This window comes from Oncorhynchus gorbuscha, linkage group LG26 (assembly GCF_021184085.1).
Source record: "Oncorhynchus gorbuscha isolate QuinsamMale2020 ecotype Even-year linkage group LG26, OgorEven_v1.0, whole genome shotgun sequence".
Taxonomy (NCBI): Eukaryota; Metazoa; Chordata; class Actinopteri; order Salmoniformes; family Salmonidae; genus Oncorhynchus; species Oncorhynchus gorbuscha.
The window spans coordinates 3,073,658-3,099,155 of NC_060198.1; the positions used below are offsets into that span (position 1 = coordinate 3,073,658).

A 25,498-nucleotide genomic window follows, 5' to 3' on the forward strand; every position below is an offset into this window, starting at 1 on the left:
TTGTACCATGTTAACATTCGCTTGAATACCAACCTAAGTGATTCGGTCATGTGTACGTACCTACAATGGGATGTTGTTTTGTGTGTGAAACATTTGTTGTTCACAGGGGCCGACGTGTGCGAACACACACTAAGCATCTCATTCAACAGAGTGACATTGTTGTTGTCACTCATGTTCAAGTTTCAGGTTTTATTTGTCACATGCACAAATAGGGAAATGCTTAATTAACATGCAAGCCCTTGAGTCAGACCAGTAAAATGGAAGACTTTTGCTGCCATCCTCCGAGTGTATGGGTACTGCACTAAAAGAATAGGCATTACAACCCAGGGAAACTGTGGATGGGACTACAAATCCCACGAAGCCCCACATGAGGGTCACGTCAGCGATTCCGCGCCAAAATTGACTGACCACCAGACAAGAATATCAACAACACACGGGGTGAGTGGGAACTTTATATGCTTATCTTTCCTTTTCACTTGCTAAACGGCGTACATTATTCAACTCAACGCAAGTAAGAAACTAACATGTTTCTAACATGCATTAAACAAACTGCTTAGCTAGACAGTTAGCCCTAAATCACGACTTTCAGTTCCATTACTAGTACACAAGTCATTTGACGAAGGCGTCTTCTGTATGGGGTAAAGTATATATTTAATAAACAAAAATATTGTTTTTTCCAGGTGTTTGAAGCTGGTGCACAAAACCGAAAGTAAAGAAACTCAAGCACGGGAAGCATAGAAATCGAGCACATAACACAGGTCTACCGCTAATTTGACTTGCTTTAATGAAAGTGACAGATCTATAACTTATTTCTATGTGAATCTGGGTCACCCAAAAAGTTACATAATGATGCTTTAAAAGGTGCACTACCGCTCTGCCATTTCACCGTTGCTAAAATTAATGGTTTGCATTGCTTGTTTGTGACACACAAGCAAGTATAGTGTAGAGAATCAATGTACCTTCTAAACTGCTGTAAAATATATTTTCCATAACCAAAAATAATGTATTTTCAACTGTTTGAAGCAGGTGTACAAAACCAAAAGTAAGATGCATAAACGAAACTTAAGAACGGGAAGCATAGAAATAGCGCACATAGTCTAGTAAGCGACAGATCTGTTCTAACTTTCAATGAGTGACATCTCTAACTCGCCTGAAAAGTTACACATTGTAGTTTTAAGAGCCACGATGCTTGGTCTGAACATTAACATGCATCGCTTGAGGTACGGTTTTGGAATCATAAGGACTTTCTTTCTTACCAGCGATAAATACTTTTCAAAAAACGAAAGGTTGAATTGATAATACTTTTTTATAGGGTTAATGTTCCCACAATGCCACATCTCCATGTTACAGCGTTTGTTTATGGGACATTTATGGAAGACAGAGGCGACCACCTGTGCTAATTCTCTATCTAGCATGCTGCCGAACCCCTGTGTGTAACGGTAACTCGGGGAGTGTAGTTTCTTTGGATGGAGGCACCCATAGTTATGGATCTGTGCAAAACTGCTACAGTAAGTGTATATGTTTTTCTTTGACAGATTCTTTATTGCTGATGAAAAATAAGGGTAGGATGTATGTCCACCCACGAGGTTTGGTGATGAAATGTCACTTATTTATGGTATAAAATACATTTTACCAAGACACATATGATTATTCGTGTTCTGAATCGTCCAGTCGGGTCTTTTTTACCATACCATTAATATTATATCCAAAAAGTCCGATTTCGTAACCTAATAGATCCGATAATAAGCACCGAGCTCTGTTAGAGCGTGCAGCTTTCTCGCTGCGGTTTTAGAGGATTTACATGTTGTGGAATTCTGCAAAGTTGTTTCCACTGGTCACAAAAAGCTAAATTAACATGACACGAGGGGAATTAAATGTCAAAGGCTTTGAAAATAGAAAGCTTGCGGTGTTCCGTTGACATTTCAGAGATACGCTTGTTTTTGTGAAAAATCGTAGAAACATTGAATTTCGCATTAATATGAAAAGCGTTTACTAAAATATACAAAATAATGCATGTTGTCTTAAAATCGATATCTATCTTACCTCTGTATTGTTTTATGCCCCGGATTTGAGAAGAAGGATGACTAGTTCAACGGCGAGCCTGTCAGTTAGTATTAATTCTCGCCTAGTTGACGCAGTTCGATTTCCAGATTCGTTGACACTTTATCTCATGCCTCCATTGAATTATTCACCCTGATGTTGGCCCTCCTAAAGGGGAAACACTCCAATAACCTTTGAATGAATTATGATAGAGACATGAGCTTTGGACCATTGGTTTTCTTAGAGGTGAAATGATGCGTTTTTGATTGGACACCCTAATAAGGGCCATACATTTCGAAAGCTGTATGCAAGCGCTGATTGACGTTTCTAAACGTTAAAACACCGCGTGGGGATTGTATACTGAACAAAAAATATAAAGGCAACATGCAAGAATTTCAAAGACTTTACTTAAGTACAGTTCATATTAGGAAATCAGCCAATTGAAATACATGTATTAGGCTCTAATCTATGGATTTCAGGACTGGGAATACAGATATACATCTGTACAGATACCTTAACAAAAGAGGTAGGGGCGTGGACCAGAAAACCAGTCACTATCTGGTGTGACCATTTGCCTCATGCATGACACATCTCCTTTGCATAGAGTTGAACCAGCTGTTGATTGTGGCCTGTGGAATGTTGTGCCAGGAAGTTGCTGGATTTTGGCGGGAACTGGAACACACTGTCATACATCATCCAGGTCATCCCAAACGGGCTCAATGGGTGACATGTCTGGTGACTATACAGGCCATGGAAGAACTGGTACAATTTCAGGTTCCAGTAATTGTGTACAGGTCCTTGTGACATGGGGCCGTGCATTATCATGCTGAAACATGTGGTGATGGTGGCTGATGAATGACACGACAACGGGCCTCAGGACCTCGTCACGGTATCTGTGTGCATTCAAATTGCCATCAATAAAATGCTATTGTGTTTGTTGTCCATATCTTATGCCTGTCCGTACCATAACCCTACCATGGGGAACTCTTTTCACAACGTTGACATCAGAAAATCCCTCGCCACACAACGCCATACACGTGGTCTGCGGTAGTGAGGTCGGTTGGATGTACTGCCAAATTCTCTGAAATGAGGATGGTAGAGAAATGAACATTAAAGTCTCTGGCAACAGCTCTGGTGGACATTCTTGCAGTCAGCATGCCCATTGCACACTGCCTCAACTTGAGACATCTGTGGCATTGTGTTGTGTGAAAAAACTGCACATTTTAAAGTGGCATTTTATTGTCCACAGGACAAGGTGCACCTGTGCAAAGATCATGCTGTTTAATCAGCTTTTTGGTATTGCACACCTGTCAGCTGGATGGATTATCTTGGTAAAGGAGAAATGCTCACGAACAGGAATGTAAAACAGAGAAATAAGCTTTTTGTGCGTATGGAACATTACTGGGATCTTTCATTTCAGCTCATGAAACATGGGACCAACACTTGAAATGTTGCGTTTATGTTTTTGTTGTGTATAGTTGACATGGGCCAGTCGTGGGCGACGCTTACCGCTGAAGACTGAAAGGCAGAATGCCGCCTAGAGTTTGAGATCTAGCTCTGGCCCAGGCCGTCGTTCGGCTGCACTCTCACTATCAGCCTGACTTCTTTTAGTGACTAGCTTAAATATACTTCCGTAACTCACCAAAGTAAAGATGTTAGAGTGCTGGGTCACGGTTGTCATTCCTCCAAAATGCTTTGCATACTGCCACAGACTATCTTAAGTCCCCGTGCATGCATGGGATTTGCATACTGCCACAGACTAGCTTAAATCCCCGTGCATGCATGGGATTTGCATACTGCCACAGACTAGCTTAAATCCCCGTGCATGCATGGGATTTGCATACTGCCACAGACTAGCTTAAATCCCCGTGCATGCATGGGATTTGCACTACTACCGACACAAGCACGTGTTAGTTCTACTGTGAATGGTTCACAGGTTAGCTGTTTGTTCACCCACACCAGCCCAGAATAACTACTAAGCCATCCACAACCGCTTGACTATATGTGATAAAGTGGAAATCTGAGGCCCGCATCCGACCCTAACCCGCTAGTCTAGGCTACAGTCAGAGACAGCAGAATTATTTGTTGTTGTCAGGGGATGCAAGATATTTTTTGAAGCCTATGTTTGTGCTTATAATGTCTGACATTTTGGTGGGCTATTTGTTAGTCAACTTGTCTATAATTAGATACATGCAGCTTCTCTTCTGTCATTATATGTTTCCCTAGAAGTAAACCTTTGCTCACCAGTGTCACCAGAATCATATAGATAGGATGAATGCTTCAATCTAGTTGACATCAGTTTTCTTTTGTCATTTTTGCTTCTTTCACAGAGGAAAGACATTTAGGGACCAGGGAGAGAATTTTATAACAAACAAAAAAAAACAGGAAATATTTTCTATGCAACATTTCCAAATGATACCAGTTTTAGCAGTTGTAAGGAAATAGACAGCTGTGTCCACCCATGCTCCCTTTATCCACACCATATTTAATGACCCTAAACCTGCCCCTCCCTGCGGATGTAACCGTGGGGACGGCGGATTATGAGTCAACCCACCCATCACTATTCTACTGTTATTTCTAGCTGGCTATATCTTGTAATTACTTGCTTAAAATTGGATTGCTATTTCACATTTCTAAATGTCAACATAGCTACTCACCAAGACCCTTGAAATGTTAGTTACAGTGGTTTAGGCTACTTATCTTTTACAGTTGTTTACAGAGCACTTGTTGTTTACAGTCTACTTTCTCTGTACAGTTGTTTACAGAGCACTTGTTGTTTACAGTCTACTTTCTCTGTACAGTTGTTTACAGAGCACTTGTTGTTTACAGTCTACTTTCTCTGTACAGTTGTTTACAGAGCACTAGTTGTTTACAGTCTACTTTCTCTGTACAGTTGTTTACAGCTCTTGTTGTTTACAGTCTACTTTCTCTGTACAGTTGTTTACAGAGCACTTGTTGTTTACAGTCTACTTTCTCTGTACAGTTGTTTCCAGAGCTCTTGTTGTTTACAGTCTACTTTCTCTGTACAGTTGTTTACAGAGCACTAGTTGTTTACAGTCTACTTTCTCTGTACAGTTGTTTACAGAGCACTTGTTGTTTACAGTCTACTTTCTCTGTACAGTTGTTTCCAGAGCTCTTGTTGTTTACAGTCTACTTTCTCTGTACAGTTGTTTACAGAGCACTAGTTGTTTACAGTCTACTTTCTCTGTACAGTTGTTTACAGCTCTTGTTGTTTACAGTCTACTTTCTCTGTACAGTTGTTTACAGAGCACTTGTTGTTTACAGTCTACTTTCTCTGTACAGTTGTTTCCAGAGCTCTTGTTGTTTACAGTCTACTTTCTCTGTACAGTTGTTTACAGAGTCTACTTTCTCTGTTTGTTTACAGTCTCTACTTTCTCTGTACAGTTGTTTACAGAGCACTTGTTGTTTACAGTCTACTTTCTCTGTACAGTTGTTTCCAGCACTTGTTGTTTACAGTCTACTTTCTCTGTACAGTTGTTTCCAGCACTTGTTGTTTACAGTCTACTTTCTCTGTACAGTTGTTTCCAGCTCTTGTTGTTTACAGTCTACTTTCTCTGTACAGTTGTTTACAGAGCACTTGTTGTTTACAGTCTACTTTCTCTGTACAGTTGTTTCCAGCACTTGTTGTTTACAGTCTACTTTCTCTGTACAGTTGTTTCCAGCACTTGTTGTTTACAGTCTACTTTCTCTGTACAGTTGTTTACAGAGCACTTGTTGTTTACAGTCTACTTTCTCTGTACAGTTGTTTACAGAGCACTTGTTGTTTACAGTCTACTTTCTCTGTACAGTTGTTTACAGCTCTTGTTGTTTACAGGTGATTCCAGACTTACAGAAACAGACAGTGGAAGGTCACCATGGATCTCGGTGAGTTTGAAGCAGACAACTCGGTGAGCTGTCGCCTGGCTTCAGCAATACCTGCCGTCTGCAAGACAGAAGACTGCTGTTTGGGTATCGATGAAGCAGGCAGGGGGCCTGTACTGGGTGAGTGGGCCTCCTTTTCAAATGTCATGGATCACTAGTCCATGTTAACTCATCTATTTTTATGTTTACATTTTGGTCATTTAGCAGATGCTAATTTAAAAAATGGATTGGCTCCTATTCAAACGTCATGGATCACTTAGTAGGTCACTGAATGTCTGTTATCTAGTTGCTTGGTCATCGTTTGATGTTGCTTGCTAATATCGTGCATTCGCTCTACCAGGACCCATGGTCTACGGAATATGTTTCTGTCCCGTCGCCAAAAAGGAAGCTCTGAAGGACTTAAAAGTGGCAGGTAAGTTCATGATTTAAAAAAATAAATAATTATAGATTTTTATTTTATTTTACCTTTATTTAACCAGGTAGGCTAGTTGAGAACAAGTTCTCATTTGCAACTGCGACCTGGCCAAGATAAAGCATAGCAGTGTGAACAGACAACACAGAGTTACACATGGAGTAAACAATTAACAAGTCAATAACACAGAGAAAAAAGGGGGAGTCTATATACAATGTGTGCAAAAGGCATGAGGAGGTAGGCGAATAATTACAATTTTGCAGATTAACACTGGAGTGATAAATGATCAGATGGTCATGTACAGGTAGAGATATTGGTGTGCAAAAGAGCAGAAAAGTAAATAAATAAAAACGATATGCAATAACCTTCAAGAGGAATCTGTTACATAATTCATTAATATATGTGTCGTGACTGTATTGTAAATGTCTGTGTCTCTAGTGACAAACCTTTTTGAGGATCAACAAAGTTGATTCATGCATCTGTTTGTTGTGTAATGATGAGTTACTGTGTCTCCTTTTCTAGACTCGAAGACATTGACTGAGGCCCAGAGAGAGGATCTATTCCGCAAGCTGGACGAAGCCAAGAGCTTTGTAGGCTGGGCTCTTCAGATTCTCTCACCCAACACTATCTCTACCAGCATGCTGCAGAGGTATTTACACACATACTGTACTACACACACACACACACACACACACACACACACACACACACACACACACACACACACACACACACACACACACACACACACACACACACACACACACACACACACACACACACACACACACACACACACACACACACAGAGAAAGAGACACAGAGCGAACAACCGAAACACACACAGATGATTCTAACCGTTCTGCTCTTCCACAGGTCAAAATACAACCTGAATGCTCTCTCTCATGACGCAGCCATTGGCCTGGTACAGTTCGCCCTGGACAGTGGAGTGCAGCTCAAAGAGGTACGGTACAAAGCATCTTGGTTATTTCAAACCATCCATACAAACACACCGATATCCTTCTGCCCTCCTCGTTTCTCTCGCTTTGTCTCTCTATATTCCTTTTTATGTCTCCCTCCCTCGCGTTCTCCCTTTCTCTCTACCGTAGTCACTACCCTTCCAGCTATATAGTCATGTTCTTTTTACTCGTTATTTACTGTGTATTTATTCCTTCTGTCACTATTTCTGTTTTTGTTATTTTATTTTGTATCTTTAACTGCATGATTGGAAAAGGACCCGTAAACTAAGCGTTTCACTGTTGTTTACGAAGCACGTGACAAATGAAATGTCGTTTGATTCATTTGACCAACCTTTTATTACTAGCCTGTCCCTTGTCCTCCCTCCCTCTCCCTGTGTGTGACAGGTGTTTGTGGACACGGTGGGTCCTGCAGAGAAGTACCAGGAGAAGCTGTCCCAGCGGTTCCCCGGGGTGGAAGTGACCGTACGACCCAAAGCTGACTCCCTCTTCCCCATAGTCAGTGCTGCCAGTATCTGTGCCAAGGTTAGATGTCACGCTAATGCCAAACTCTTCCTTTGTTTTTAATAGTTTCCTCTCTTTGTCTCCTGTACCTCGAGACCAGGGACCTGAATGTTACTGGAGTGAAGGGTTTTGTCCCAGATTAACAGTCCTCTTCAGGGGCAGGATTGAGGTAGCCTGAGTGCCAGTTTGTTTGTGCTATCATGCCAACTTCTTGTCAAACCCTGACAGCGATTAAGTTGACAGGCGCACAAACAGACCTGGGACCAGGCTAAGAAGGAGGATCACTGCCCTAAATGATCTCTGCTGCTCCCTCAGGTGGCCAGGGACCATTCAGTAAAAGACTGGAACTTTCCAGAAGACCTAGGAGAGGTGGATGCAGACTACGGCTCTGGCTATCCCAACGGTCAGTAGGGATGCGCGTTAGGGAAAATCTTCACCCATCACACACACTTTTTAATGGCTTGGCAACACTGGAACGATATATGAAGTTCAGCATCTTATATTGAATCCCAATTTAGTCAAATTTGATGCTTTCTTTTTGTCCTTTAATGGTAGAATGTGTTTTAACACTAGAAGTGCAGAGACCATCGTTTAAATGTTGTATTATTCTACAATTTTAAAAGTCATGGCTGGTAAAGGATGGAGGCCCATCTTTTGTGTTAAATAGAAGTTTGTAGAAATACAGTAGTGTTTTAGTGCTGTAATGGTATAATTTGTTTAAAATAAAGTAGAATTGACCTTTTTCTTATTGTGTGTCCTTCAGACCCGAAGACGAAGGCGTGGCTGTTGAAGGAGCTTGACCCTGTGTTTGGCTACCCTCAGTTTGTCAGGTTCAGCTGGAGCACCACACAGACCCTGCTGGACAGCAAGGCTGTCACCGTACACTGGTGAGGAGAGATGGGCTAGGGGGACTGGGGTGGGATGAGGGTCTGTGTTGAGAGAGGGGGTACAGGTGAAGAAGGGCTTAGAGAGGGGCCAGGGAAGGGAGTGGTAGACGGTGAAAAGTGCTCAGTGTTTACCCTATATTCTACTAATGTATTTTACTACTATACAAGGGTTTCAGCTTTGTGAAAAGGGAAGAGGCGTAATGTGAAAGCTGTGTTTGTCTACATTCAGTAGAACAAGTTCACATAAGTATTCGTGTGTAATCAGGGATGATGATGAGGAGGATGGTGAGAAGGCCGCTGCCCGTCAGAACAACACCTCCATGCTCTCCTACTTCAAGACAGGCTCCAAGACCTCCGCCCAGCAGGGCAACACACACCAGACACACCGCTTCTTCACAGAGAGGAGACTGCAGAGCCTGGCCACACTCTGAGACAAGGAGAGGAATACACACACCCACTGAGACAAGGAGAGGAATACACACACCCACTGAGACAAGGAGAGGAATACACACACCCACTGAGACAAGGAGAGGAATACACACACCCACTGAGACAAGGAGAGGAATACACACACCCACTGAGACAAGGAGAGGAATACACACACCCACTGAGACAAGGAGAGGAATACACACACCCACTGAGACAAGGAGAGGAATACACACACCCACTGAGACAAGGAGAGGAATACACACACCCACTGAGACAAGGAGAGGAATACACACACCCACTGAGACAAGGAGAGGAATACACACACCCACTGAGACAAGGAGAGGAATACACACACCCACTGAGACAAGGAGAGGAATACACACACCCACTGAGACAAGGAGAGGAATACACACACACACTGAGACAAGGAGAGGAATACACACACACACTGAGACAAGGAGAGGAATACACACACCCACTGAGACAAGGAGAAGAATACACACACCCACTGAGACAAGGAGAGGAATACACACACACACTGAGACAAGGAGAGGAATACACACACACTGAGACAAGGAGAGGAATACACACCCACTGAGACAAGGAGAGGAATACACACCCACTGAGACAAGGAGAGGAATACACACCCACTGAGACAAGGAGAGGAATTCACACACCCACCGAGACAAGGAGAGGAATACACACACCCACTGAGACAAGGAGAGGAATACACACACCCACTGAGACAAGGAGAGGAATACACACACCCACTGAGACAAGGAGAGGAATACACACACCCACTGAGACAAGGAGAGGAATACACACACCCACTGAGACAAGGAGAGGAATACACACACCCACTGAGACAAGGAGAGGAATACACACACCCACTGAGACAAGGAGAGGAATACACACACCCACTGAGACAAGGAGAGGAATACACACACCCACTGAGACAAGGAGAGGAATACACACACCCACTGAGACAAGGAGAGGAATACAACACCCACCGGACAAGGAATACACACACCACACCCACTGAGACAAGGAGAGGAATACACACACCCACTGAGACAAGGAGAGGAATACACACACACACACACTGAGACAAGGAGAGGAATACACACACCCACTGAGACAAGGAGAGGAATACACACACCCACTGAGACAAGGAGAGGAATACACACACCCACTGAGACAAGGAGAGGAATACACACACCCACTGAGACAAGGAGAGGAATACACACACCCACCGAGACAACAGCAGAACGGTGTGGTTGTACCCCAACAGCAGAACGGTGTGGTTGTACCCCAACAGCAGAACGGTGTGGTTGTACCCCAACAGCAAACGGTGTGGTTGTACCCCAACAGCAGAACGGTGTGGTTGTACCCCAACAGCAGAACGGTGTGGGTGTATACAGGTCATTAAAATATTCAAGCGAGTAGACGGCCTACTTGCCAGCTCTTCAGGAGGTGGGCTTTTCTGTGGGGTTTTTCTCCAATGTATTTTATTATTGGCGTTATTTGGAGTTAACAGAATATTAACTAAAAAAAAGTGACATTCTATAGACGGTTTGCTGTGAAGACCACTGATTGAATGATCAATTGAAAAGGACTTGGAGCACAACTTCATGAGCTTTGTTGTCATTTGCATTATACTTTAATGTGAAATGAACAATCAATATATATTGTTTCTAAATAATTGTCTATTTCTTTCATAGTGCTCAGGAAAGGAAATAGTGTTTACTTCAGGTATGTTTTTATTATTGCGTTAGTGAATACTGCGGTTGGTAGGTAATGCTCAACTTTCATATTCCCATACTGCCCTCATGTGGTGAAAAACATACACTTCAAGATATCTTTCAAGTAAAGCCTCTCCGGAACATTCTTGCGGTTGCCTTTATAGGAGTCACACACCACAACGTTCCATAGGCACCGGAAATCACCTTTTACTTGAATAGTTAGGTGTCCAGGAAGTCATAAAGGTAATACATTGTTTAAGCTTAAATACAGCTCCTATTGGCTGCCTACTATTATTCTAATGCTTCATACTCAGTGACAGACTTCAGACAAGTAATACCTAGGCCTACAGTTATCATGAAAAATGCATATTAATACTGAGTTTCCCTGAGAAAATACCAGTGATATTTGCATAGAGTAAATCAAGTGACAGTTGTGTACCTAATCTATTGCGTATAAAAGTAATTTACACAAGTCTGACTATTGTCTTGTTAACTAAAAAGATAGCGAGTTTGGCATTGCATCAAGTGTCCGCTGGTAATTGTCTGCCTCTGAATCTCTGAACTCAACTCATACAGTCTTGGGCATCCTCTGTTGTTGACATGGCAACCGGGTTTACATCATGAGTCTTATAATCTTCAGGAATTCCATCTTCTGTTTTCCCCTGGGAGTTGAGTGTGACTCGGGTAAATTGAAATTCCCTGCATCTCAACCAAGTTTTCTTCTGGGCTTTATTCATCAGACACTAGTCTGGTGTCTACACAGGTGTCTATAGGTATGACCAAAATACACACAATAACAAGCTAGCACAAGTGTTCAGCTACGTATCTAAGGCGTTAGCTAGCCTATTCATTGTCCGTTAGCCTTCATTGCCCTTCTGCCTGGAATCCACTATCTTCTTCCCCATGTTCATAGCCACAGTGGACACAGCAAAGGAGGAGAGGATGATGATGGATGTGCCTACAAACTGTGTGGAGGCCCCTCTGGGGGCTACCTTCATGGCCCTCCTGGGGAGGGAGTCAGGGTCTGCAGCCTGGGCCACCATGGTCTGGGCAATGGGCTCCATGGATTTCTCTGGTGGTCTGGTAGAGAATGGAGCTCAGATACTTCTGGAGCTGATGGTTAAGTCCTCTTGCCCCACAAAGAGCTGCTTCTGGGGCTGGGACTATCTTTGGTCCAGTGGAGCTCAGGCAAACATACGGGGACTGGAGGAGGCTAAATCCACTTGCCCACTCCGAGAGCTGCTTCTGGAGCTGGCGTTCAACAGTCTCTGCCTGGGTCTCTCTCTCTCTCAGCTGGAGCTCAGTCAGGCATTCATCCAGATACTGAAGGCTAGGTCCACCGGCCAACTTCGAGAGCTGTTTCTGGGCCTGGAAACTCAACACTGACTGCCTCTTCTGGAAGCCTCAAATCAGGTAAACATCCAGTCTACAGTTCACACAGTAAGTAATGTCCTAGTTCAGCCTTGATCCCTCTAGTCTCTCCTGTCTGCCTTTTATAACCTCCCAAGCCTGTTCCCATGGAGCTCTACCTCAAATCCCTCTGAGTTAGCCCTGTCTGTGTCCGGCTGCGTCAATGTGATTGTAAATAGATGAGGACAACTGGCTGACATTGGAGAGGGCTAAGCTTTATCAGTGTCATGACTGTCCTGTGAGGATCCAAATAGGTCAGATCAGCTCTGCAATAAATAACTTCAACAAGACTCCCTCTCACCTGCAGATGGGGGAGGAAGGAACTGGTGGGGGTTAATAGTAAATCAAGGACCGAACATTCAGCATCTCCCTCTCCAATGTTCACCAGAAGAATGTGGCTTTTGTCTTAAGAAGATTTTTCCCGCCTAAAATCTAAAACTTTCAAATGAAACTATTGGAACAATATTTCTAACATAGAACATGGGCAGAGGTGACCTAAAAGTACACTAATGTTCTATTGTGATGCCATTACAAATGTTATAAAGGAAATACTGTAACTTGAAAAGTATACACACTATAAGTACAAAGTTTCCATCCTCAGTGTTGTGCATGCTATATGAAAAATGCTGAAAGTATTTTTGTTAATAGAGGGACATGATTTTAGGAGCCATAAGAGATAATAGTTTTACATAACTTTCCACACTAACAAGCCACGCCCATGAGTGAGGTCAGAGAGTGTACGGCTGATTAGGTGTCCAAATTAAAGTATCTGGAAAAATGAATTTCAGATTCTGTTACTCTCATCACCCCACTGGGAGCCATCAACACGGCTGGCTAGCATATCTTAAAAGAAGCATCTTCCAGAGCGAATGGAAATAGAATGAACTCTATAGTTCTGTTTAGGACTACACAACAAATCACCTGATGACTGCAGAGGAGAACAACAGTAGAAGACGGGTGGAGACCCCTTTTGGACAATCAGAGCCTTACAAGCGTGCCGCAAAAGGCCCAAAACCATTTCCAAGAAGATCCTGTCTACCGAGAGACACAAAGGATTTTCACGTAAATACATTTATGATTGCTTACTCCAAGCGGCCGTGGTTCATGTGCAAAGTAAGAGTAGTTTATAAATGTACCAACGTATCTCTGTCCCTCTCTCTCTCTCACGACCTCGCCATGTTTTTTTGTAATAAGCAGCCATATTGTTGCCAGTCCGCTAGGGACCTGTTTCTTATGTATCAAGTGTGTATGTTTATCCTGTGTTACCAATTAGTTGACTAGTCAATAACTCATTTTTTAAAATTGTGTAGTACTGAATCATAAGTAAGGCTCGGGTTTTTGCAGATACAAGGTTACGACTGTTCAGAATGAGGATATGGTACGAGCTTATGATTAAAACATTGACTGTTTATGGATGTGATAGGTAAAGACCTTTAGAGTTTAATTCGGTAGATGGTAACTCTTTAAAGAACCCCTCTCGTTGTTCCCCAAATTCGAATGAGTTAATTGTTACATGATTAATTGAATCGGGAAACAATTAAACATAGTTAGCTGATTAGATAAATAACAGTCATCGGATTAATAAAAGTAAGGTGGCAACACCAGCACCAGTGGCCAAAGTCACTCAATGGGTTTAATAGAAGAACCGCTGCTGTGCCAAACTGCCGGAGGTGAATGGAGACGACCAGAGGATACCTTCTGTTGCTGGGGGTGTTTGTGTGTTGTCCACTGTATTAACGTGAGTAGGACCACCTGGCCTCTCGATCCAGTATCGTCCTGACCGAACCTCTGGTAGAGACATAAGAGGGTTTTCTTCAAAGCAGGCTCAATGAGTTAGTCAGATAACTTCATTAAACATCCAGATATTACTATTGATGTTCTGGTTCATTAAGAAAGCTACACTTAAATGACTTATTTGCTGAAAATATTTTGTCATTTGAGCAGATGGTCGAGAAATATCGACTCCCAAAGCAGGACTTTTTCCGCTTCCTACAAGTAAGACATTATATTCTGAAGTGCACCACCTTAATTGGTAACCCTGATGTGTCGGTCATTGAAAGAATGCTTTTTTTCCCACAAAGGAAAATATATGTAAGTCTGTTTTATGATACTTTAAGGTCCTTTTCTGCTGTCAACACACAGAGGGTGAAACAAGTGTGGGAGAAAGAATTGTCTGTTACTATTGACAAAGAGATGTGGGAGGACATTTGGAGATATGCAAAAACAATATCTATATGTAATCGTACTAGAGCAATCCAATTAATAATAATACACAGATTGCATATATCCCCAAATCACAGACATGCTTTTAGTTCCACTTCCTTTTCCCCTCAGTGTCATGCAAAACTGATACAGGCACCCTAACACATTGTTCATGGTCATGTACCAAAATACATAGATACTGGTCTGGTGTTCTGCAAGAAATTGAAAAGATCCTAGGGGTTGATCTAGAATTGGACCCAGTTTCTTTACTGTTAGGTCTCCCTAGTAGGCATGCTACTTCTGTGGGTAAGAGGAGGCTTTACAACATCCTTACCTTCGCAGCAAGGAAAAGCATCCTTTTACAGTGGATTAGTGATAAGGTTCCTTCTATGAAAGATTGGCATAAGATACTATTTGAATGGGTGCCTCTGGAATATCTGACATGTACATTGCATTCTAAAACAGACCAGTTCTACAAAGTATGGGAACCCTATCTAAATTACCTAGAACCCGAGGTATCAGCTATTATGCTGCAAGGATTCTCTTAGAATGGCGGGGAGCTATGTATTTCAGAACTACACTGTACTGAGCTTTTTAGTTTAATTTCTGTTTGTAAGTTTGTTTAAAATGTATGCATTGAGAGACGCAATGATGGGAATGGGGTGAGAGAAGCATCGAGCGGGAAGAGGAAAATGGTGTACGTATGTATGAGTGTGTGTATGCATATATATGTGTATATATGCATGTGGGTATGTGTATATATATATGTATATATATATATATGGGTAGGTATGTGTATATGTGTATATATATATGGGTAGGTATGCATATATGTATATGTGTGTATATATGTATATATATATGGGTAGGTATGTATATATGTATGGGTAGGTATATGTATATGTATATGTGTGTATATATGTATATATATATGGGTAGGTATGTATATATATATGGGTATGTATGTAGTATGCATATATGTATATGTGTGTATATATGTATATATATATGGGTAGGTATGTATATATGTATGGGTAGGTATGTGTATATATATGTGTGTATATATGTATATATGTATATGTGTGTATATATGTATATATATATAGGTATGCATATATGTATATGTGTGTATATATGTATGGGTAGGTATGTGTATATGTATATGTGTGTATATATGTATATATATATGGGTATGTATATATATATGTATATATATATAGGTATGCATATATGTATATGTGTGTATATATGTATATATATGGGTAGGTATGTATATATGTATGGGTAGGTATGTGTATATGTATATGTGTGTATATATGTATATATATATGGGTAGGTATGTGTATATGTGTGTATATATGTATATATATATATATATATATATATATGGGTAGGTATGTGTATATGTGTGTATATATATATATATGTGTATATATATGGGTATATATGTGTATATGTATATGTGTGTATATATGTATATATGTAAGTATATATGTATATATGTACTGGATAAGAGTGTCTGCTAAATGACTTAAATGTAAATATATATGGGTAGGTATGTGTATATGTATATGTGTGTATATATATATATATATATATGTGTATATATATGTGTATATGTGTGTATATATATATATATATATATATATATATATATATATATATATATATATATATATATTATATATTATATATATATATGGGTAGATATGTGTAAGTGAGTGCTGTTTTTTGTTGTTGTTGTTGTTGTTGCTTTGTCTCTGTTGTTGTATCTCTTAATATGGGTGAAAATGGTGAAATTCCAATAAAAAATGCTGTTACAAAAAGAACAAAAAAGAAAGCTAAACTTAGATATGTGTTTCTGGTTGTTGATTCAGTTAGACCATACTTATTCTAAAGCTTATCTTAAAATATTCAGGCAAGTTAGCTGGCTAAGTTATTGCTCCTACTTTGTAGTACAACCGTCTGGTGGTCCTCCTGGGGTTCATAAAGTGGAAAACATAACAGACAGAAGGAAATGGTACAGGTCAGGTCAAGAGAATAGGCTACCTAGCCATCCAAAAGAGGGGCTTTATAATCTAATATTGCTCTTTTTATATAGGCTAATGTCTGTGCTTGTCCTAATAAAGAAAGGAAAAACACTTATGTAAAACCAGTTGCATAGGTGAGATTAGGTCACGTGTCTTGTCTAACAGTCATACATTCCCCTACAAGCCACATTTTTTCTTCCTAGAACAGAACTTGATAAAAACAGTGGGGCATTTAATCAGTGGAATAGGATCGCGTGTCAGTGGCGAAATAAACATTTATACGGTAAGCGGGCTCCCCTCACAGAAAACAAGGCAATGTACTGTTTCGGGACCAGAAGGTGCGTCGAGGTGACTGGGAAGTTGGAACCTAACCAACTAAATTACGATAACTCACCAGGTGCAACGTTGGAATCGTATGCCGTTATATAGCTGCAATACAGCACAAACATCGGCCCTTAGCTCATGCCTTCAGCACCGCGGACAGCGTCATGGCGCCAGGAATAGGCCTACCTCGGTAACCTAGACAACGCCGGGTCCACGGTCCCTAATCCCCGCGGCTCTTAATTGTCGTAATGAGATTGGTATGTTGGCTGTTCTTTTCCGCTTCTGGCATAGAACACTGAACACATCATGAGTCTAAATGGCATATATTATTATTATTATTATGACATTAGGCCTCTGAATCTGGGAGAACCTTCTGTTAAGGAATATTGCACAACATCGCAAGGTTGTAGGGTGTATCACATTTGAGTAAATTAGCAGAAGCTCTGATCCAGAGCGACCTACAGGAGCAATTAGGGTTAAATACCTTGCTCAAGAGCACATTGGCAGATTGTCACCTAGTCTGCTCTGGGATTCGAACCAGAGAACATTATGCTACCCAGGTTATCATACACCACCACCTATTGTCTCAGCATCAGATGAATTCCAGTCAGGGTTTGGGTCAATAACATTTCAATTCCAGAAAGTAAACCCAATTCCAATTCTCTTCAATACTTTTCCATTTTCAATGAGGAAAATGTGTAATTGGGATTTGGTTTCCTTTCTGAATTGACTGGAATTAAAATGGGAATTGACCCCAACCATGATTGCAGTTTTTCATAATGTAGCCACAAGCAATAATACATCACTAGCCAGGTGGTGCCCTCATCAAGTGATGATTAAGGCATTGTGAATAACAGGCTAAATAAGACCACTGATGCATAGGCGTATGTTTAAAGTCCCTTCATGATACCACCCTGGAGATAGGATCAAATAGTAGAGGACAACACTGATGACACAGGAGCTATGAACACGATACATGATCAGTCGAGATTCAGAGATGAGTAATGCACTATTCAGATGGGCTGGGTTAAATGCGGAAGACACATTTCAGTTGAATGCATTCATTTTTACAACTGACTAGGTATCCCCCTTTCTCTTAAATGGGATATAGGGTGCCATTTCAGACACACCATAGAGTATCTGATTTCTCCATCTTTTCTGGTGGTAATTGTGTCCGTGGCATGTAAGTCATATCCAATTCATCACTGGCCACCATGGTAATCTATTGGTTTGGATGGAATAGAAGGGAGGGAACCTTTCCAGTTAGATATGCTTATGCTGCTAGCAATACATACTCTGGGGTCAGATCAGGTCATGCCCAGTTCAAAAGAATAGAGATGAGGTACATAGATCTCAAGTTAAAGAACAGAGTCCCAGGTTAAGAGATATTAGTAGACATTCCAAGTGAAATTCCAAGTGATTCTGTGTCAAGGACCACCTAGTCCACGCTGATTCTGGCAAATGTTCTGGAAGACATGGATCTATCTGGTTAAATCCTCCTATTAGATCTCCGATCTATGACATGTTGTAGTGTCAATAAATTGCCTACTGAAAGAGCCCTGCTATCCTCATCGTTGCCTTCCAACAGATGCCGAGATGGAGGCGAGGAGAGAGGACGCAATAACATAGTTTTGCTGTCCTAGCGGTTAGTGCGTCGAAACCCGACACGCAAGTACTTCCTAGTGCTTCCTAGTCAGCATGGGTTCGAATCTGACCTATGGTCTTCTCACTCGCAAACTCTCCCTCCTTTTCTGTGTCCCCTTCACTATACCAAACATATAGAAAACCCTTAGAAAATATATATTTCAAGAAAAAACTTAGGATTTGATTTTCATTTGAGATTCACCTCATGAGAATCTTGTGTGGACAGACTAGGTAACATCTAATATGCGGAATTACACGTAATTGAAATACTGTATTTCCGAGATTAATAACCCCATGGTCTCAGTCTTACTGCAGGGACACCCCTCTGCCACAAGGTGCTGCTGTTGCACTGTAGTGAACATGTATTGTAGGTAAACCACCTTGTGTGACACTGTATTACAGTAATCACTGTGGATGATGTAGACATCAATAAAGCCCAGTGGGTTATGGTGACATGCTCCTGTGATGTTCTGATGTCTTGGAGGGAGGGAGGGAGGGAGGGAGGGAGGGAGGGAGGGAGGGAGGGAGGGAGGGAGGGAGGGAGGGAGGGAGGGAGGGAGGGAGGGAGGGAGGGGGAGGGAGGGAGGGAGGGAGGGGAAGAGAGAGATTAAAGTGTATTATGGTATCAGGCTGTGTACAAAGGGACACCTTCACATGCGGTCACAGTCAGAGATGAGGGGAAGGGACGGAGAAGTACGAGTCTTTAACACAGCCAGGTACAGGGCTCCAACAGATGTCACAGCCAGGTAGAAGCCTCCAACAGATGTCACAGCCAGGTAGAGCCAGGTAGAGGCCTCCAACAAATGTCACAGCCAGGTAGAGGCCTCCAACAGATGTCACAGCCGGGTAGAAGCCTCCAACAGATGTCACAGCCAGGTAGAGCCAGGTAGAGGCCTCCAACAAATGTCACAGCCAGGTAGAGGCCTCCAACAGATGTCACAGCCAGGTAGAGGCCTCCAACAGATGTCACAGTCAGGTAAATCCTGGTAGAGGCCTCCAACAGATGTCACAGCCAGGTAGAGGCCTCCAACAAATGTCACAGCCAGGTAGAGGCCTCCAACAGATGTCACAGCCAGGTAGAGGCCTCAAACAGATGTCACAGCCAGGTAAATCCAGGTAGAGGCCTCCAACAGATGTCACAACCAGGTAGAGGCCTCCAAAATATGTCACAGCCAGGTAGAGCCAGGTAGAGGTCTACAACATATGTCACAGCCAGGTAGAGCCAGGTAGATGCCTCCAACAGATGTCACAGCCAGGTAGAGGCCTACAACAGATATCACAGCCAGGTAGAGGTCTACAACAGATGTCACAGCCAGGTAGAGCCTGGTACAGCCAGGTAGAGGCCTACAACAGATGTCACAGCCAGGTAGAGGCCTACAACATATGTCACAGCCAAGTAGAGGCCTCCAACATATGTCACAGCCAAGTAGAGGCCTACAACAGATGTCACAGCCAGGTAGAGGCCGACAACATATGTCACAGCCAGGTAGAGGCCGACAACATATGTCACAGCCAGGTAGAGGCCTACAACATATGTCACAGCCAGGTAGAGGCCTCCAACATATGTCACAGCCAGTTAGAGCCAGGTAGATGCCTCCAACAGATGTCACAGCCAGGTAGAGGCAGACAACAGATGTCACAGCCAGGTAGAGCCAGGTAGAGGCCTCCAACAGATGTCACAGCCAGGTAGAGGCCTCCAACAGATGCCACAGCCAGGTAGAGGCCTCCAACAGATGTCACAGCCAGGTAAAGGCCTCCAACATATGTCACAGCCAGGTAGAGGCTGACAACAGATGTCACAGCCAGGTAGAAACCTACAACAAATGTCACAGCCAGGTAGAGCCAGGTAGAGGCCTCTAACAGATGTCACAGCCAGGTAGAGGCCCACAACATATGTCACAGCCAGGTAGAGGCCTACAACAGATGTCACGGCCAGGTTGAGGCCTACAACAGATGTCACGGCCAGGTAGAGCCAGGTAGAGGCCTACAACAGATGTCACAGCCAGGTAGAGGCCTACAACAGATGTCACGGCCAGGTTGAGGCCTACAACAGATGTCACAGCCAGGTAAACAAATAAACAAATACAATCAAATCAAATGTTATTTGTCACATACACATGGTTAGCAGATGTTAATGCGAGTGTAGCGAAATGCTTGTGCTTCTAGTTCCGACAATGCAGTGATAACCAACAAGTAATCTAACTAACAATAAGGGGATAAAGAATATGTACATAAGGATATATGAATGAGTGATGGTACAGAGCAGCATACAGTAGATGGTATCGAGTACAGTATATACATATGAGATGAGTATGTAGACAAAGTAAACAAAGTAGCATAGTTAAAGTGGCTAGTGATACATGTATTACATAAGGATGCAGTCGATGATGTAGAGTACAGTATATACGTATGCATATGAGATGAATAATGTAGGATAAGTAACATTATATAAGGTTGCATTGTTTAAAGTGGCTAGTGATATATTTACATCATTTCCCATCAATTCCCATTATTAAAGTGGCTGGAGTTGGGTCAGTGTCAATGACAGTGTGTTGGCAGCAGCCACTCAATGTTAGTGGTGGCTGTTTAACAGTCTGATGGCCTTGAAATAGAAGCTGTTTTTCAGTCTCTCGGTCCCAGCTTTGATGCACCTGTACTGACCTCGCCTTATGGATGATAGCGGGGTGAACAGGCAGTGGCTCGGTGGTTGATGTCCTTGATGATCTTTATGGCCTTCCTGTAACATCGGGTGGTGTAGGTGTCCTGGAGGGCAGTTTGCCCCCGGTGATGCGTTGTGCAGACCTCACTACCCTCTGGAGAGCCTTACGGTTGAGGGCGGAGCAGTTGCCGTACCAGGCGGTGATACAGCCCGCCAGGATGCTCTCGATTGTGCATCTGTAGAAGTTTGTGAGTGCTTTTGGTGACAAGCCGAATTTCTTCAGCCTCCTGAGGTTGAAGAGGTGCTGCTGCGCCTTCTTCACGACGTTGTCAGTGTGAGTGGACCAATTCAGTTTGTCTGTGATGTGTATGCCGAGGAACTTAAAACTTGCTACCCTCTCCACTACTGTTCCATCGATGTGGATAGGGTGTTCCCTCTGCTGTTTCCTGAAGTCCACAATCATCTCCTTAGTTTTGTTGACGTTGAGTGTGAGGTTACAACAGATGGCCTACAACAGATGGCCTACAACAGATGGCCTACAACAGATGTCACGGCCAGGTTGAGGCCTACAACAGATGTCACAGCCAGGTAGAGTCCTCCAACAAATGTCACAGCCAGGTAGATGGCTACAACAGATGTCACAGCCAGGTAGAGGCCTACAACAGATGTCACAGCCAGGTAGAGGCCTACAACAGATGTCACGGCCAGGTTGAGGCCTACAACAGATGTCACGGCCAGGTAGAGCCAGGTAGAGGCCTACAATAGATGTCACAGCCAGGTAGAGCCAGGTAGAGGCCTACAAAAGCGTCACAGCCAGGTAAATATGTCACAGCCAGGTAGAGGCCTCCAACAGATGTCACAGCCAGGTGGAGCCTGGTAGAGGACTCCAACAGATGTCACAGCCAGGTAGAGGCCTCCAACAGATGTCACAGCCAGGTAGAGTCCTCCAACAAATGTCACAGCCAGGTAGATGGCTACAACAGATGTCACAGCCAGGTAGAGGCCTACAACAGATGTCACAGCCAGGTAGAGGCCTACAACAGATGTCACGGCCAGGTTGAGGCCTACAACAGATGTCACGGCCAGGTAGAGCCAGGTAGAGGCCTACAATAGATGTCACAGCCAGGTAGAGCCAGGTAGAGGCCTACAAAAGCGTCACAGCCAGGTAGGAGCCAACATATGTCACAGCCAGGTAGAGGCCTCCAACAGATGTCACAGCCAGGTGGAGCCTGGTAGAGGACTCCAACAGATGTCACAGCCAGGTAGAGGCCTCCAACAGATGTCACAGCCAGGTAGAGGCCTCCAACAGATGTCACAGCTAGGTAGAGCCAGGTAGAGGCCTCCAACAGATGCCACAGCCAGGTAGAGACCTACAACAAACAGAAAAGGGCCTATCGCAAATGGTCGTCACAAACTTGGAAGCACAGAATCTTCTAGAATGTCTTTGTATGCTGTAGTGGTAAGATATCCCTTCACTGGAACTAATGTGCCTAGCCTGAACCATGAAGAACTGCCCAGACCATTATTCTTCCTCCACCAAACTTTACAGTTGGCTCTATGCATTTGGGCAGGTAGCATTCTACTGGCTTCCGCCAAACCAAGATGCATCCGTCGGACTGCTCAATGGTGAAGCGTGATTCATCACTCCAGAGAACACGTTTCCACTGCTCAAGAGTTCTACAACACTCCAGCCGACGCTTGGCATTGCGCATGGTGATCTAAGGCTTGTGTGTGGCTACACGGCCATGGAAACCCATTTTATGAAGCTCCCGATTAACAGTTCTTGTGCTGACATTGCGTCCAGAGGCAGTTTGGAACTTGGCAGTGAGTGTTGCCACCGAGGACAGATGATTTTTATGCGCTATGTGCTTCAGCACTCGGCGGTCCCGTTCGGTGAGCTTGAGTGGCCTACCACTTCGCGGCTGAGCCGTTGTTGCTCCTAGATGTTTCTGCTTCACAATAACAGCACTTACAGTTGACCGGGGCAGCTCTAGCAGAGCAGAAATTTAACAAACTGACTTGTTAGAAAGGTGGCATCCTATGACGGTGCCACATTGAAAGTCACTGAGCTCTTCAGTATGGGCCATTCTACTGCCAATGCTTGTCTATGGAGATTGCATGGCTGTGTGTTCGATTTTACAGCAACGGGTGTGGCTGAAATAGCTGAATGCACTAATTTGAAGAGGTGTCCACATACTTTTATATATATATATATATATATATATATATATATATATAGTGTATTTAAACATTTAACGAAACAGTAATATGAGATATGGGCTCTGGTCAAAAGTAGTGCACTATATAGATAATAGGATGCCATCTGGGATGAGGCCTAAGTCTAACCAAACACTATAGCATGAGGCTAGATTTATGATGGGTTGAATGTTTATGTTAAATACACAGGATATAATCATTCCATTCCAGCTAAACAATGGATATATAGCATTTTTCAACAAAACCCATTTTAATACACGTGAAACCTATTCATTTAAAATCTGGAAAACAGTCATATTTTACAAACTCATAAAGCTACCCATAAGCATTCATTTCTGATGTAAGAACACAAAAGGGAAACATTTGTGTAAATAGCATTTTGGAAATAAACTCTTCAAATCTACCTTTCTGGTCTAGTCCAATTCCAATTCTCTTCCATCCTCTCCTCGATTTCTGTATCTGATTCACGAACAGTCTTCTTGTCTCTGTAATGATCTGATAGGTCTGAGCATTATGTCAGTTGTCAACTATGCCACCTGCTTTTGCAGATCAAGGAAAGGAAACGAGGAGGAAGGATCACTTCCTCACTCTCTATCTCTCCTCTCCACCCCTTCTCTCTCTCTGTCTTTATCTCCCCTCATCTCTCTTTCCCTCTCCTCCCCTTTCGTTCTCTTTCTGTTTCTCTCTCCCTCTTTCCCTCTCTCTCTCCATCTTTCCCTCCTCTCTCTCTCTTCTCCCTCTAGTCTATGGAGTCTGACTGACGATGGTTCTCCTGTGGGACTTGTAGTCTGCTGGTATTTTATTTAGTGCCTCTTCTCTTCTCCCAGGCTTTTAGCAAGGCTGTAGTCTGTGACCCACTTCCACACAGGGAAGAAGAGGAGTGTGTGTGTGTGTGTGTGTGTGTGTGTGTGTGTGTGTGTGTGTGTGTGTGTGTGTGTGTGTGTGTGTGTGTGTGTGTGTGTGTGTGTGTGTGTGTGTGTGTGTGTGTGTGTGTGTGTGTGTGTGTGTGCCTTAAGAATTTTCATGCACCGCAGGAAATGCAAACCTGTAGTGTATTTAAGGCTTCTTAAGTTTGTCAATTCCACTTTAAAATGTCAGACCAGATTTGCCCAAAAGAAAAATGTGTCAACAACTACAAAAGCATGTCCATTAATTATAATCCACATAAAAATGATAATTTCCTGTTGCTGCAGGATTATTTATCCTGCTGTAGCAAACTGGCTGAAATGAAGATCCTACATCTGTATATGTCTGTGTATACGCACTGCCAAACACTAGAATCAGAGCGCAATGACAAGAACACAATGAACACAATGTACAGAACATCACTGTAACAAAAGGCTAGCTGCTGCTCTAACTCACTGACACACTCCACTAGCTCTGATTAGCCCACCTGACAACGTTGTTGTTGTACCTAATTTCACTGAATACGCTCTGCATCATGTTACTTGTTGTTGCTAAACTATTAGAAGAAAAGGTGCTATCTAGAACTTAAAAGGGTTCTTCAGCTGTCCCCATAGGAGAACCCTTTGAAGAACTCCTTTTGGTTCCAGGTAGAACCCTTTTGAGTTCCATGTAGAACCCGTTACACAGAGGGTTCTACCTGGAACCTAAAATGGTTCCCAATACAAACTAAAGGGAAGAAGCTGTCTTCTGAAGTGATGTGAGGTGATGTGGCCCTTGTTGTAGACACTGAATGAGGAGAGGGGGGAAATATCAAAAAACACATTCTAAATATTCTAAGGGCTTTGCCTTGTCAAGCTTTTTGTTACCCCAACCCCCACATGCATCATTTAGGGGATGACATCACCCCTTTGAGGACTATGGCCTAGTTGGAATGCGGTATATGAGGACTTTCACTAAGGCTTTATTCCATTGGGCCATTCGGGTACGCTGGTTTTCCTTCCTTCCCAATAGTTCCGAATGAACATGAAAATGTCAAATAAACGTGTCTCCTTTTCATTATTGAAGAGGAAAAGTGTTGCTACATATTTGGGATGAATTAGACAAACAGGCAACTTGGTAGTAGTCTAGGATCCCATTTCGTTTTGTTTTTTTACTGGCAGATTGTCCGTGCAGTAGGAGGTTGAAGTTTTGTTAAGACAACAACAGTTTGATATTGTTAAACTATTAAACTAA

The 25,498-nt window shown here is 42.8% G+C and overlaps 1 protein-coding gene across 3 annotated transcripts; it reads left to right on the forward strand.

Moving 5' to 3' along the window:
- Nucleotides 1-339: 339 nt before the first annotated feature.
- Nucleotides 340-9,257, forward strand: LOC124016115 (ribonuclease H2 subunit A-like). 3 transcript variants are annotated; one of them, XM_046331645.1, is made up of 9 exons: nt 340-438; nt 5,876-6,042; nt 6,263-6,334; nt 6,857-6,983; nt 7,211-7,298; nt 7,699-7,836; nt 8,131-8,218; nt 8,579-8,702; nt 8,968-9,257. In XM_046331645.1, exons 2-9 carry the CDS (start codon nt 5,916-5,918, stop codon nt 9,131-9,133), a joined length of 930 nt encoding a protein of 309 aa, XP_046187601.1. In that variant the 5' UTR covers nt 340-438; nt 5,876-5,915; the 3' UTR covers nt 9,134-9,257. The 3 variants fall into 3 exon arrangements, with proteins under 3 accessions (XP_046187601.1, XP_046187602.1, XP_046187603.1); XM_046331646.1 differs by lacking the exon at nt 340-438 and adding an exon at nt 501-638; XM_046331647.1 differs by lacking the exon at nt 340-438 and adding an exon at nt 1,239-1,508.
- The last annotated feature ends 16,241 nt before the right edge of the window (nt 9,258-25,498 follow it).

Coding starts and splice junctions, on each gene's coding strand:
- LOC124016115 (XM_046331645.1), top strand. CDS start 5,916: ATGGATCTCGGTGAGTTTGAAGCAGACAACTCGGTGAGCTGTCGCCTG. Junction 7,299..7,698: donor GTGGAGTGCAGCTCAAAGAG/GTACGGTACAAA, acceptor TGTGTGTGACAG/GTGTTTGTGGACACGGTGGG. Junction 7,837..8,130: donor CTGCCAGTATCTGTGCCAAG/GTTAGATGTCAC, acceptor CTGCTCCCTCAG/GTGGCCAGGGACCATTCAGT.